At 42.4% G+C, this 12,336-nt stretch overlaps 1 protein-coding gene across 1 annotated transcript in view; it reads left to right on the top strand.

Annotated features, from left to right (window-relative positions):
- The first annotated feature begins 6,287 nt into the window (after positions 1–6,287).
- ACBD6 (acyl-CoA binding domain containing 6) overlaps positions 6,288–12,336 on the top strand; it is a 208,338-nt gene continuing 202,289 nt past the window's right edge. The window contains exon 1 of the mRNA XM_029618550.1: positions 6,288–6,814. Within this exon, the coding sequence (XP_029474410.1) occupies positions 6,608–6,814 (207 nt within the window). The 5' untranslated portion in view covers positions 6,288–6,607. The remainder of the gene's footprint in view (positions 6,815–12,336) is intronic.

Genomic DNA, 12,336 nt, shown 5'->3' with positions numbered 1-12,336 from the left:
AGTCAAGTGTAATTCACCTGCTCAATTCCATTTTGCCTATTAGGTGATATACAGAGCACCATCACAGGCAGAAGAAATGGACAGAGATTTAACTGAAGCGAAGGTGCTATTGCTATATGTTTTTAATCTGCTGGATGATGATTGAGATATCCCTGATGCTGTGTCATCTAGAAACAAGGAGATCCTGGATTCTCTGAAGGACGAACTTTTCCATCAGCTGGTAACCCACATGGGAGGGGATGATACTGGACCTAGAGGTTACCAATTAGGAGTGTTTCTAATGTCAGATTGGGTGATCACCTGGGATTTAGTTTAGTCTAGTTTATTATCTTAATATATCACTGTACTAGTGATCAGTGGATGATGTGTTTCATGATTAACGCACAGACAGAGGTGGTTCATTCAAAGGCGAGGTCCTGGACTTCAGGAAAATTAAGATGAGGGAGCATCTCAAGAATTCATTAACTATATGGTAAAAGCTAGGGGAAACAGACGAGCAGTGGGCAAAGCTAAAAGTAGATATTGTAAAGGTAACAAACCTATTTGTTAGTAAAGTAAATAATAGTAAGAGGAAAAAGATGGAACTGTGGATACAAAAGTAAGGGGAAAATGGTTAGCATTTACAAACTACAAATGATTGCAGAAAAAGAAAGACAGGCAACAATATTCCTCCTGGAGCTCATAGGGTATATAACATGCACAGGCAACATACCAAGGCGCATTTGGAAGTTCTTTTTGTGATTTATCTATGTTATTACATTTTTTCAAACAGAGAAAAGTGACAAGGTGAAGTCTGGTTCTTTACCCACCACGTCAAAAACTGATATCAATAAGAGCACGTAGACATCTCCCTCCCAGCTATTACTCTGACATAAGAGACATTGTATTCATCACCAAGCCCCACAGTCCACTGGCAAAACAAAGAAAAATATATTTCTACAGAAGCAAGGAAAATACATTAAAAATCAATTAAGAATCTTGCTCCTTGCATGATGAGACAGGGAATCCAGGTATGGAGTCCAAATATTCAAGAAAGCATGCAGTTTCTTAAACGATTCTTCTTAAGAGTTTCTGCACAGTTGGAAACTAAGAGGGTGGCCATCCTTACAATAATGCAAAATAGTCTTTCTACCAAGCAAAAAGCATTTTTTCATTCATAATTTAGTGCATTTATTATCTCCTGTAAAAGAAGACAAATCAACAAAAAGAACATGCACAGCGTCACAAGATATAACAAAACCTAAAATCCGTTGCAGATGACATTTTTTGCCGAAAGCTCTGAATGAGATTACGAGACCAAAAAGCAATGGTCGAAGGCCCCAGTTGCTATGTGACATTTAACACACATCTCCAAAGGTGCTAGTTTAGCTATGGACTAAACATTTATATTGAATTTCTTTCAAGAGAACATTACTGGATAAATAATTTACCCTTTTAAAACACTGAGAGAATTGTTTTAACGTCAAACGTTCTAAAAGTTTTGCTAATGAAGGGAAAACCTTGGGGCGGGTGTTTGATCTACTGTGCCATTGGTCTCTTTATGATAACTACTCTCCTCTGTTTGAGACACTAATGTCACTTCAAGCTGATTTGCAGAGCATTATATTTGTTGGAGACCTTAATTTACACATACATCTGAGCTCTTTTCCAGTGCATTGCAAGAACTTTTTTATTAATAAGGTCAGCAACTGGCTGGGAATAACTAGTACATGAACCAACACACACTGCATGCCACGCACTTGATTTGATATATATGAGTGTATTTTTCTTAACTCTTGAACCATACAATATAAGAATACAATAGGTGCTATGGTCAAACCATTGGTTGATTTTCTCGAGCGTTAAGTGTGCCAGATTTATGTAATAGTAAGACAAGCAGAGGAAGAGAATATTTTAAATGTGGGCACTTGGAGATTGATCAGCTTCTCTCATGCTGGATACCAAAGTTGGTTAGGCATGAATCTCGCCATGGATAAAGATGTAAACGATGTAACACTACAGTTGACTGTAGATGAGCTTGCTTCATTTAAAAAAAGTAACATCTTCTAGAACATATATAATCGCTTGGTTTTCCTCTGCGTTGAAAAATAAAAAAAAAGCCCTTTTGCTTACTAGAACATTGCTGGTGTCAAACACATTTATTCTCCGATTTAATCAAATATAATCTTCAGCTAAAATCCTACAGGTGTTTAATTGATGAAGCTAAAAGAGCTTACTATACAGTTAAGATCCAGTGTGCTGCTACCGGCGCCATCCATTGCTCCTACCATTTGACAGGGGCTGAGACCAATGGAACCGGTAGCCCCTGTGACATAGTAGGTCAAAGGCTATCGGCGCCATTTTGAAACCGGCAGCCGAGGGTTGAGTGCAGGAGATGGCTCCTGGACCCCCCGCTGGACCACCAGGGAGTTTTGGTAAGTCTTGGGGGGGGGTCAGGAGGGTGGGGGGTTTGTTTAAATTCGCTCCTTTAGGCGGCCGAATAATTCGGCAAAGATTTGTTGTATTCGTGGGAATCGCGATACGTTTCGCTTCCCCACGAATACAACGAATATGGCCCTATACGTTGTGGATTACCAATTCGTAGGGAACGAATGCACACCCCTACCATTTTGTTTCTCCCTTTCCTAGCTAAAATGATTGAGACAATAGTATTAAAGCAGCTGACTACTCTTCTTGAAGAACATGGCATGCCAGACCATTACCAGTTCGAGTTCATAAAGCTTATAGCACTGAGATCCTGCCATGTTCCTGTCTGGATGTCTCTAGATGTGAGTTTGAAGGAGGTACAAGCTAAGTATGTGCTCTTCTTGATATCTCAGCAGCATTTGACACTGTAAATCATCAGATTCTGCTAGATCTTTTAAAAGTGATAGGGATTGCAGATAAAGTCCTTTGCTGGTTGCTTCTTATTTATCAAACAGATTCCAGCAACTGAGATCAGGCTCTTTACTTTCCTTCTGGTACTCTATGAATACTGGTGCACCTCAAGGGTCGGCTTTATCAGTGGCCCTAATTAATATCTGTTTATCTCCAATCTGTAGTGTGCTAACAGGGATAGGCGTTTGACTATTGAATCTATGTGGGTGATATCCAGTTTTTCATCCCAATATCATCAACATGGTCACATGCTGTATTATTATTAGGACAGAACTCTCTGAGGTTGGTAAAGTGCTGGCTGTTCAACAACAAGCTTGCACTAAATATAGCTAAAACTGGGGTTATAGTGCTTAGCAAAGTGCTCGCTGATGATATTCCAGCAAAGAGAATATCTGATTCACTAAAGGTTTTTCCCATAGACACAAAATGGGAGAAAAGCCTTAATGAATCTGGCCCATAGTTTGAAAGTAGTCCATTCTAGTGTCTGCTCAAGTGTGAAACCGTGGCATAATATTTGAGTGGGACTTGTCAGTGCATGCCCATAAAAAGGCAGTAATAACATCAACTATGTTAAAATTACACATATTGTGTAAATTAAAACCTTATTTGAATCCTCTTGATTTATGCTCAGTTTTGCAATTTAAGATATTGACAAGTCCTGATTACTATAACTCCCTAAATATTGGACTACCAGTAACTACTGTTAGACCTTTGCAGGTAGTCCAAAACACAGCACAAGGATCTTGACAGGAAAGAAATTAAGAAAACATATTACTCCAGTGTTGCATGCCTTACACATTCTGATTCAATGGAGGTCAAAATATAAATTAGCTATGCTAATTGAATGGTGACCGAAATGATAGGAGGAAAGACTAAAGAGGTTAGGGTTGTTCAGCTTGGAGAAGAATCAGCTGAGGGGGGATATGATAGAAGACTACAAAATCATGAAAGGACTTGAATGGGTAAATGTGAAACGGTTATTTACTCTTTCGGATAATACAAGGACTAGGGGGCACTTCATGAATTAGCAAGTAGAACATTTAAAACAAATCAGAGAAATTCTTTTTCACTCAATACACAATTAAACACTGGAATTCATTATCAGAGGATGTGGTTAAGGCAGTTAGTGTAGTTGGGTTAAAAAAAAGGTTTGGATAAGTTCCTGGAGGAGAAATCCATAAACTGCTATTAATCAGTAGAAATTAGCAACTTCTTGTTGCCGTTGCATGGGATCTATTTAATGTTTGGCTACTTGCCAGGTACTTGCAACGTGGATAGGCCACTGTTTGAGATGGGATACTGGGCTTGATGGACCCTTGGTCTGACCCAGTATGGCATATCTTATGTTCACTTATAGAAATGTGCCTTTGAAAATGTACAATTCTCCTTGGGCCCTGAGATCAGCTAGTCTTTATCTTCTCGATGTGCTGTCATCTCTGGTGGCGGATCTTGATGAGGCCCGTACACAACAGTTTGGTGTCGCTGACCCAGTAGTGTGGAACTCTCCCAGATGAACTAGGGAAAACTGGCTGAAGAAAGAGCTGAAAATCTTTCTTTGTGAGAGGACTTAGGGAAAATAGTGAGATTATACAAATATGAAATGTTAGGAGCTAGAACTTCAGTGGAGACTAAGGCTTTTATAGTTTTACTGTGACAAGATGAATATGTGGCATTCAGATGAAATGGATTTTGGTTGTATTATGTCTTTGTTTCCTTTCTTATGAAGCATTATGTATGTTGTTTTATGTTCCTCACCATAGACATTGGAATGTGCGAATAAGAAATGCTTTTTAAATAAATTTAAAAAATGAACCAAAACGAAATAATCAACATTTTCCTTGCATATCCCTAGAGACTAGATGAATTCTCATGAGCAGATGTAATAAAGTTTGCCCAGCTTAGCTCACAGGTTAACGAATGGTTGGATGCACGTCCATAACCCCTGATGTATTAAGGGGGTCAGAGCCTCCAAAATGCAAATCCAAATAAAGGCATGGCTAATAGTGTTCATCACATGTAAATGCCATGTAGAAGAGGCTATTACTTATTACTCATTGATGCAAAAATCGCCATGCACCCAAGGCACACTTTTTAACCCATTAAATTTTACAGCTGTCCCCGAGCAGCCATAAAGTCTTGCTGCTCCTCAAGGGGTCTACTTAAAAACAAAAAATACTGTTTTTCCATGGTTCCTCCTACTTAGGTTCATAGCGATACAAGTAGGAGGAGCCACAGAAAGAGGCATCCCGAAAAAAAAAAGGCTTGAGGAGAAAAAAAAATTTTCAGGCACACAAACACAATATGAATGCTCCAGGCCGTGTATATTGTGCTGGTAAATTTGCTGCTGTGGGATAAAATGGACACTCACAAATTGAGTGTTCGATTTGGTAACTCGCACACAGCTACATTTCCTGGGCGCCTGATGCCAAGGATGCGCATCCATTTTAGAGTGGCTTCACTACATATTGCCCAGGAGGTGGATGTGTACGTGTTAAAAAAACGGGTGCCCAGTTTGGACGCACATTTTATTGCATTGGCCTCAGTGTTTCATTTTGAAAAACAACAAAATTGCAGTACTGCTTCAAGGACTCAGGGTTTGTGCTTTCCCCCAGCTCCCAGATTTTGATAATTAAATTCAATCATTATTAGCCTTCACCCCCAGGAGCCTGTTAAAAAGGAAGACATGAGCATAAATGAGATTCTGAAGGTTCCTCTAGAAGCAATTTAAAAAAATCTGCATATTGCAGGCCCTCTGTCTCTGTGGGCCTGCCAATGAATTTTCAAAGAAAACTCCTTACAAAATTCGGGGCCAGCTGGCACTGCGGATACTTTTGCATCCCGAAGTTTTCACCTGCATAGGCAGCTCTATAAAGCACATGTAAGAATTTAAAGCACATGTAAGAATTTAAATCACTGCATGTTGTCTGCTGGCACTACTCTTGTGGCACAGGTTAAAGTACCCTTGCTGTCAAGGGAAGGTAATTTTTAACTGCCGATTGAATCTGGGTAAACGCATCAAGCACACTGGAAGTGAGAAGGCAATACACAGTTGTTGCTGTGCAGACAGCATGGGCCTTTTTGCTATTTATCTGCCGCCTGTTACTATGTTGCAAAATTCTTAAATAATCAGTGATAGAATTGCATAATACTCTTTATTCACTCTCCCCAATCCCCATCAGACACACGATCCACTGTATAAGACATTCCTTCCTCCAAGTCCACCCTTTTTTTTAGCTTTTTTTATATTTCGCTTTTTGGCTCCACCCCCACCTGCACGTCATTTTTAGTTCCCAATTGAATAGCTGCCTATCTTGACACGTCTGTTCTGCCGCCTGCAGTCGCGCGCAGGATGGGCGGCCCTCCGGCGGCACATTCCTGCCACACGAGGAAGCGACTAAATATGACGTCGCGATGCCGGTGACGTAAAGCGTGCGACCGCATCCACTCGTTCAATTCGGCCGGCACCAGCTCGGCGCAGCTTTTGCTATAGTAGCTGCTGATCGTGCATTTTTTTTCTCTCCCGCGTCTGCGGTGGTGGTTGTTGGTAGGGTGGTGAGGAGGAGGAGTTGGTGGTAGTAGCAGCAACTTCGGTAAGCGAAGTACTGGCAGGGGTGGCAACCACAATTTTACAGGGGGAAATCCTTGCTCCCTTCTTCGTTTCGACGCTGTTGGTGCTTGGATAGTTGATGGACTGATAGGAGGCAGGCTAGCGAAGGGGACTGTCTGACAGATGGCCTCGTCTTTTCATGCTGGCCAAGGTGTGGGGGAGCTAAGTTCAGGGGAGGATTCAGGGGGCTTTGGCGACTCTCTGGAGCCTTGCCAGGAGGAAGATAAGCAGCTGGTGGAATGCTTTGAGCGGGCAGCCGATCACCTGCAACAAATGGTTCAGGTGGCCAGCAAGGAGCAGCTCCTCTACCTGTATGCAAGATACAAACAGGTAATAAACGACTGACGTAAAACATTCCATGCAACCGACTAGTAACCACAAACATCATTCTCGTGTCGGTGCATGCACATATAATTCTTAATACACTTAAAATATTTACATGTTATATTAGGTTAAAACAAGCTTGAGGTTTCATATTTAAAAGCCATTTGGTACCACAGGTTATTTATTATTGGTGGGTATCAACGTGCCTTGGATGCATTGTCTTCCAGCCCATTCATGATATTTTATTACCATGTATAATCATACAGTGCCTTATTGTAATTAAAAATAAATATTTTTAAAGTAATTGTTCAGTGTTTGGATGTAACCCATATTGTTTTGTTACAACCTCGGTTTGGGGTAGAATCGGTTGTTAACAATCGGAGCAAGTCAATGAAGCAAGTCACATCAGAGTATAGATTGCTGGTGGATATTGGCAAATAGGTGCATTGTGGGAGCAGTATACCTTCATGGATATCTCACTACAGCAGATGTTTTAGATGTTAGAATATGTTTTGAACATAGTTTTAATCCAGTTCATACTGTGATGCCAGCATATTGATCCAAGTTACTTTTTTTCATGGATAATTTCAGGGTAGGGATTCTTCCTACTCTTTTATAATATTGTTGAAGGCACTTTGTGAGCCCCTCATTGTGATGAGTATGGTCTCATATGTTTTCATTTGGCATCACAAGGGTGTAATAAGATGATATCAATATGCGTGGTGTGAGGTGGTATGTGTAAAGGGAGCAGTTTACAAAGTCTAGAGAGAATTTTTACATGCAGAATTTGCAACAGTTTTCAAGGGAAGGTATGGACATGTACACTTGCTTTTTCTGTGAGTACTTTTTGCCATGCAAAATAACGCATTTTACTTCACCCTCCAAATGTGGTTAAAAGTACAATATTTATTTATTTAAAATCTTTTCTATGCTGTCGCTAAGTTATATACCATCGCAATGGTTTACATGTAGGCACATAGATTAGGATGGGTGAATGCGTACTATCGTACATTCTAACAGGTGCCAAAAAGGTTTGGTTACATATGCAATATTGCGCACAAGGTATGCTATTAGCCTCATTTATTTATTTACAGCTCTTATTAATCACTTCCCCAGCCGTAAAGCTGAGCGCTCAAAGCAATGTACAAGATTATCACATTGGGGCAAGGAAATTTTCAGAAAGCCAGTGTATGTGCATAATCACTATTTACCTGTGGAAGTGACTTTGAAAACTGACTCTTGCAACAAAAATTGCTAAAATAATTTTTTCCTTGTGGCTTTTAGAACACTAGCTTTTGATGGGAGGATTTGTCATGTCCAGTTGAGCATAACCTAGACAGTAGTTGGCTAATGGTTTCATCATAATGAACCTGCACACATTCTCAAAACAATCATGTTGACATTAAATTCTTGAGACCTTGTCACTCATACTCATGCCACTTTTTTTTTTTTGTTATGGAGTTCATTATTCAGTTGTCATTATCCTTCAGGACAAAAGCAACCTATTTTATGGAGATGAATCTCTTCTAGGTTTATTTGGTTTGTAGAAACCATATTTTTCTGTGCTTTCACTCAGGGAAGACAGCTTTGTGTTCCTCTGTGCCCTTACCTTGCGTGAGATTTTGTCTGTTTGGGAACTTTAGTTGCAGGGTTGTGTAGTAAGCCACAAGGCAGAGCCAGTGTCTGTCCCTAGATCCATCCAGCCAAAGAAACTGAGCAGTGGAGAGTATCCCACAATCATGGCTTAAAGGAGAAGATGCAATTTTAAGTTTAGGATGGCAGTGTCTTGAAACAGCACTTATTGCTTAGCCAAATGAAAAGCAGTAACTTCCCCAGTGCATTTCTTTTCAGGGCCCTTAGCTGTTAGGATTCTATTATATTTAAGACTGTAAAGTAGAAAGGAATAGAAGAGCTTGTTTGGAACTGGTATGCTGGGCATATAAACTCCTAGCCACATAGTTTAGGACATAAGGCTTAGGTTAAATTATATGTGGCCCACATAAGCACATAACATAAGAATTGCCATACTGAGTCAGACCGAGGGTCCATCAAGCCCAGTATCCTGTTTTCAACAGTGGTCAATCTAGGTCACAAGTACCTTGCAAGATCCTAAATAGATCCCATGCTACTATTGCATGGTTATAAGTAGTGGCTATCCCCTGGGTTGGTAACTTTCAAATCTGCATGCGGGCAGACGTGTGCATGCATGCTTCGGTCTGTGCTCAGGGACATGGCTATTTTATAACTTGTGAAAAAACAAAATTCCTTTCGAAGACATCGATCTTGTTTTTGTTTTTTTCACATCTGTGGCTATCCTAGACTGATTACCATGTTGTTTTGTGGGTCCTTCCCTATTTTATAACTTGTGCATGTATATGTATGCCAATTTTTAAGTGGGCACATGCATGTGTGCACAAATCCCGCTTCTACACATAAGCTGGAGAATTTTAAAAGGGGTATGTTCTGATGCCATTCCCAGTTTTACCAGTTCACCCCCAGTTTGCCCATTTGAGAGAGGTTCTTCAACCTCACATGGTTTTCTAGCCATTACTCCCCCCAGTTATCCCAGACCCTTAAAACCCCACAGATCTGCCTATTTTTCTTTATTTTTCTTAACTTTACTTCTGCTATGAAAGATGTATAAGTTAAGTGGCAGGGGGCCTTGGCATTTGCTGAATCATGTAAATATTTATGCGCATATCTCAGGTTCATGAAAACCTTCAAGATGTGCATGCTTCGGGAGGTATGCGCTTATCTCGGCAGCGTTTAAAATCTGCTCGGTGCGTGGGTACCCGACATATTTGCGCATCCTCTAATTAATGCGCATGTCGAGCTTTTAAAATTCACCTTTAAGTCTACTTGGTTAATAAATTTATGGACGTCATTTCCAGGAACTTGTACAAATCTTTTTTTAAACCCAACTGTGCTAACTGCCTTAATCATATCCTCCAGCTATGAATTCCAGAGCGTAATTGTGTGTTGCGTGAAAGAATTTTCTCCAATTTGTTTTGTGTGTGCTACTTAACTTAATGGAGTGCTCCCTAGTCTTTGTATTTTTTGAAAGACTAAATAACTGATTTATATTTATTTGTTCTCAGTATATTAGGATTTTACCACCAGAAAAACCAGAATCAACCAATCTGATTGGCCAAGTCATGCATATAACTAAAAGGAACTTTCCTAATATTGCACAAATGTAGGTAGTAGCAGATTTATTTAAACCCATATGGTAGAACTTCACCTGAGTTGTTCTGTGATCAGAGCATTAAATAAGTGGTTCTCAAATCCGTCCTCAGAACCTGCCTAACCAGCCTGGTTTTCAGGATATCTGTAATGAATATGCACAAGATGCGTTCTCTGTACGTACCCGGATTAGTCCAGACTCCTGGGTTTTGCCTCCCCTCCAGTAGATGGAGACAGAAATTTTGATGGACTCTGCCATAAATACCAGGATGCCACCTACAGTCCGTCAGTATTACTCTGCTCCAGCAGATGGCGGATGCAAAACCTACAGTCTGTGAAGTGATTTAGTGTTGGCTTACGATTGGTGCTAGCATAGACAGTTTTCTCAAGTATTTAATTTTCAGTGTTTTAAAAAAAAAAAAAAAAATCAGAACAGGAGACAGTCTTCCGCCTCCCAGAGGGTTGCTAGGTCCTGAGGGGACCATCCCCTCTGGTTTTCGAGGCCGCTGATGTACAGGTTGAGAACCCTATTTCCAGCCACTCACTGTACTGGGGGTGATACCGGGGAGCCCGGCTCACTCCCCCCAGAAGGATCGGGATCCGGAGGCTCTGTGGCAAGTGTAAAAAAAAAAAAAAAAAAAAAAAAAAAATGTTTTTTTTCTTGTTGTCATTTTGTGGGCTCTCAGTTTCCTCCGTTCTCTTCGGGCTTTCTTCGCTCTATTTTGCTGCGCCGTTTTCGGGTGGTGCTGAAGGAAAGTTTGGGGGTTGGAGTTTTCAGCCATGCCGAGGAGGGCCGCCTGTAAGGCTTGCAGCGCTGCGCACGCCCGGCTTTCTACTGAAGGTCTTTGTGCCTCTTGCCTCTCAGGAGGAGAGGGAGCCTCCGTGATTCTACCAAGGGTCGTCGTTCGGGACCCTGCCGGCCCCGAATTTTGGCCCATTTCTGCTGAGCGCGGGAACAGGCGCCATCTTGGATTTGCTCGCAGCAGCGTCTGCAGCGGTGGGGGAAGGGAATCCCTGCAGTGGTTATCCCCTCAAAAGTTAGCCCCTGAGGGGGCGATTCGGGTGTGCCTGGCCCACACGGTGTAGGGGAGGTTCCGGCAGGAGATGCTGCGGATACTTCCTCAGATTCTTCATTTAACTGACTTTGTGCTTCTGATACACAAAGCCTTCAAAGCCAGAAGGTCAGGCAAAAAGAGGGGAAGAGAGGCCACAGGATTTTCGGACCCTACGGCCAGGCTACAGAAGAAGGCAAAGCAGGTGGAGGAGACAGGATGCCCACAGGGGCAGAGACCTCTGCGGTTCGAGGCCCCTCAGGAGGTCTCGTCTACTTCTTCGGAGTCTGAGGATCCGGAGGATCCGCAGTTGCCTTCCCAACCTCAGAGGGGGGTTGAAGGGGAGATAGACCCCACGCAGGGGGGTCTGTGCGGAGCTCATGGAATGGATGGCAATGATCCTAAAGTCGTCAGGCTTTTTCGTCGAGATGTTAGGTCCTCTCATCCCTGTCATATTACAAGAACTGGGTATTGAGACACACACCCCCCCCCCCCCCCAGGCAGAGTCTTGGCTGCGGGCTACGGACCCGGTTGTGTTGGGCTTGCGGGGGCTGCCTTCCTCCTTTCCTTTTAATTTTTCAGCCTCAGACTTACTCTTTTGGGAGTGGGATACCCCGGATTTAGGGCTGAAGGTAGCCAAAGCTATGGATAAGCTGTATCCTCTGCCGGAGGAGGCCTTGGAACGTCTCAGACTTCCCAAAGTGGATTTGGCAGTTTCGGCAGTCACGAAAAAGACCACCATTCCGGTTACCGGTGCAATGGCCCTTAAGGACTTGCAGGATCGAAAGCTGGAAATTCAGCTCAAGAAAATTTTCAAAGTCTTAGCATTTGGGGTCCGCGCGGCTATGTGTAGCAATTTTGCCTTGCGGGCAAGGCCTTCGCTGGGTTCAGCAGTTTCTAGCCAACGAGGCATTGTCGGAGGAAGAAGCCTTCCAGGTAGGGCATCTGGAGGCAGTCATTGCCTATAGTGCTGATGCTTTTCATGACTTACTCTGCACATTAGCCTGGTCCATGGTTTCCTTTGTGTCTGCTCGCCATCTGCTATGGTTGTGGAACTGGGCGGCAGATGTTTCTTCCAAGTCCCAGCTAGGATCTCTGCCCTTTAAAGGCAAACTGCTCTTTGGCAAGGAGCTGGAGGACCTGATTCAGTCCCTCGGTGAGAATAAGATACACCACTTGCCTGAGGACAGGCCGAAGTCTAGAGGATCATTTGGGTCCAGATCTCGGTTTCGTGGGGGTCGAAAGCCTCGGACATCCCGACCACCTGCTTCCTCCTTTCGCCAAAACTCTAAC

This window comes from Rhinatrema bivittatum, chromosome 10 (assembly GCF_901001135.1).
Source record: "Rhinatrema bivittatum chromosome 10, aRhiBiv1.1, whole genome shotgun sequence".
Lineage (NCBI taxonomy): Eukaryota > Metazoa > Chordata > Amphibia > Gymnophiona > Rhinatrematidae > Rhinatrema > Rhinatrema bivittatum.
Note: the sequence above shows the minus strand (reverse complement) of the source record. Positions and strands in the feature narration are given on the sequence as shown.